The 3,065-nt window shown below is 43.3% G+C and overlaps 1 protein-coding gene across 1 annotated transcript; it reads right to left on the reverse strand.

Annotated features, from left to right (window-relative positions):
• Nucleotides 1-1,056: 1,056 nt before the first annotated feature.
• LOC133665199 (uncharacterized) lies at nucleotides 1,057-2,743 on the reverse strand. The gene is made up of 2 exons (XM_062070442.1): nucleotides 1,320-2,743; nucleotides 1,057-1,218 (listed from the first exon to the last, which is right to left on the reverse strand). Exon 1 carries the CDS (start codon nucleotides 2,710-2,712, stop codon nucleotides 1,327-1,329), a length of 1,386 nt encoding a protein of 461 aa, XP_061926426.1. The 5' UTR covers nucleotides 2,713-2,743; the 3' UTR covers nucleotides 1,057-1,218; nucleotides 1,320-1,326.
• Between the last annotated feature and the right edge of the window lie 322 nt (nucleotides 2,744-3,065).

Raw genomic sequence — 3,065 nt, forward strand, 5'->3', positions numbered from 1 at the left:
ATGAAAGTAAATTACCACCAGCAGGTGTGAATGAATGATGAAAGTAGTCTACCACCAGCAGGTGTGAATGAATGATGAAAGCAGCTTACCACCAGCTGGTGTGAATGGATGATGAAAGTAGTTTACCACCAGCAGGTGTGAATGGATGATGAAAGTAGTTTACCACCAGCAGGTGTGAATGAATGATGAAAGTAGTTTACCACCAGCAGGTGTGAATGAATGATGAAAGCAGCTTACCACCAGCTGGTGTGAATGAATGATGAAAGTAGTTTACCACCAGCAGGTGTGAATGGATGATGAAAGTAGTTTACCACCAGCAGGTGTGAATGAATGATGAAAGTAGTTTACCACCAGCAGGTGTGAATGAATGATGAAAGTAGTTTACCACCAGCAGGTGTGAATGAATGATGAAAATAGTTTACCACCAGCAGGTGTGAATGGATGATGAAAGTAGTTTACCACCAGCAGGTGTGAATGAATGATGAAAGTAGTTTACCACCAGCAGGTGTGAATGAATGATGAAAGTGTTTACCACCAGCAGGTGTGAATGAATGATGAAAGTAGTTTACCACCAGCAGGTGTGATGTCATTCACACCTGCTGGTGGTAAACTACCCTGCCTCATAGGGCTATAAGTGTTACCCTGCCTCATAGGGTTATAAGTGTTATAGTCTGGTGGCTTAGTGACATTACCGTTACGGAGCGGATAAAAGCGCCAAATTTTTTATGGGCCTTCTTTATGACCTACTGAAGGATTTTAGAAGGGTACTCAAACTTAAATATTGAAAATACCTTTATAGTGCACATAAGTTATTTTGATCAATAACTGCAAAAAACGCCTATACTAAAAAAGGACTAATTCTTGTCATGTGTCCTCCTGCTGCTAGTTTTTACATCATACTTGCACAGGGTGTCTACAGGTAGTGTCTTCACATCCCAGAACAGCCAGAATGCCAATATTTGATTCCATTATGAACCATTTGGCTTTCAAATAAGGCCTCATTATGGACAGAAATAGCAAAAAGTATCATTTTCAAATGATGATTCAAGACCCAGCACATGAAGTATTATCCATAAAACCTTTAATGCAATTATAATGTTAGAACTCTGATTGAGGCCAAAAATAAATTAAAGGGGCAAGTCAGCTGGTGCACATGATCAGCATGGGGGCTGAGGACCAATGGCCTGGATGACTCTTCTTACTACACTATGAAGTAATCTGCACGTGAAACAGGCAAGAAAACAATTGTTGTCACAATTTAAACAAATTGACATGCATCATAATGTGGAAACTTGGTGTATTGGTGTGCATAACTGTACCTGGTGTCTATTTGCAGCAGTTGCATTTGCAAAGTGGAGAACAGTCAATATTAGCATTGCTGCATTTACAGCTGGAACAGTCACCTTTACATGAGCATTTTATCAGCTCTCTGCAGGCAATGGAGACCTCGGGAATGGTTATCCAAACTGGAACCCATGACCCTGTTTCGTCCTTGGTCCATCCAAAGTCCTTTGGAGAAGGAATCACTTGCTGTGTGTCTGTGCTGGTTGCCCAGATTCCTGCCTGAAACACAGCCCGTTTTACATGCTGGAGTAGGGCATCCTGCGTGGGAGGTAATCTCTCCATCGGCCGACTGTCTTGACAGAAGAGTTCCTTCCTTGTTTGACTGATGGAGTTCAAAGGACTGGATCTGTTGTACAGGATCACAGTCAGCCTCTCAAGTGTCTGGAAATGCTCAGAGTCAACTTTTAGTTCCTGGAATGGATGCTTTGCCAGATACATAAATGTTTCTGTAGCAGCATCATAGGCTTGCCAGGCCCTCCAAGCTGACTTCTTGCCTTTTCCGTTAAATGCAGATGTTGTGTCACAACCTGAATATGCGTGGAACATAAGCAGACCTTGTGATTTGGGTTCCCCCAGGCTTTTGCAGATGTGGTTTATGTGGTAATATCTGAACCTTTTTCCCATGCCAAAAGCCACCCAGATGTCAGTCAATGGTTGAAGCACCACCAAATCATAAAATAAACCAGCAAGGATCACGATGACATCAGTGTCCACAGTTCGCACAAGAACTGTCTTTGCTCCCTCCTTCAATGCGCATTGTAGATGGACCACTATCCTTGTGTCTGCCTCCTCATGGTTGCAACAGTCCATCATGCTAGTGGAACCAAAAGCTTGTCCTGACACCGCTTGCCCCGATGTGACATACACAGCTTTGGTTGGTGGCCAGCTGAACTCTTGGATCTTGGATGTCAAGAAATCAAACAACTCCTTCTTGTTGATTGGGTCGCGAAGAAAGTCCATCCAGTTGCCTGGCAACTTTGTCGGGCCTGACACTTTCCTGCGAACACCACGTCCTCTTTTTTCTCGGGTGGACTCCTTCAAGCTGTCAGGGATGTACGTGTCCCATACAACATCCAATCGTTTTGCATCCTGCAGCTGCTTCTGCAGGTAGGGGATGAAAACCTCATTTGCATAAGCATCAAACGTGCTCACTCTAATAGTGGGCAGGCAGTGGACAATTACTGCCCCATCTAGGACTTTGAAGTCATAGGTTGAGGGTGGCTCTGATTGTGCTGGCTGCTCAAGACATTGTAGCAGGTCTGATTTGGTGCCTGTCAGATGAAGTTTTCCAAAGTCTGAGAGAGATGGAGGGAAGGACTGCACCTCATGTGTAAAGAATTCATCCAAATTACTCTCACGGCTCTGCATAGCTACATATAGCTGGCCAAAGAGTGCCACGTTGTTCTGAAGCACTTTTAGTCTGGTCAAGATGTCACTAGTTTACATCATCTATCTTAACCTTGGTTGCAGCAAAAAAACATGTGCTGATAACATTAGATGTCTAAAATAGGTAGCCTAGCTAATCTTTTTAACTTTCCTTATGCTTTGTTAAGCAACATACAGCTCATTCTCAAAGCATTATTATTGTTATATTTACCTGATGAACACCTGCTTGATTGCAGCTCTGTGTGATGCTGAACTGCACAGTGATCATGTGATCATGTGATCAGGCTGGAACTTATTGTGATCATGCAGGCTAGTTTATATATCGCCATCTGGTG

This window comes from Entelurus aequoreus, linkage group LG14 (genome assembly GCF_033978785.1).
Source record: "Entelurus aequoreus isolate RoL-2023_Sb linkage group LG14, RoL_Eaeq_v1.1, whole genome shotgun sequence".
NCBI classification, from domain to species: Eukaryota; Metazoa; Chordata; class Actinopteri; order Syngnathiformes; family Syngnathidae; genus Entelurus; species Entelurus aequoreus.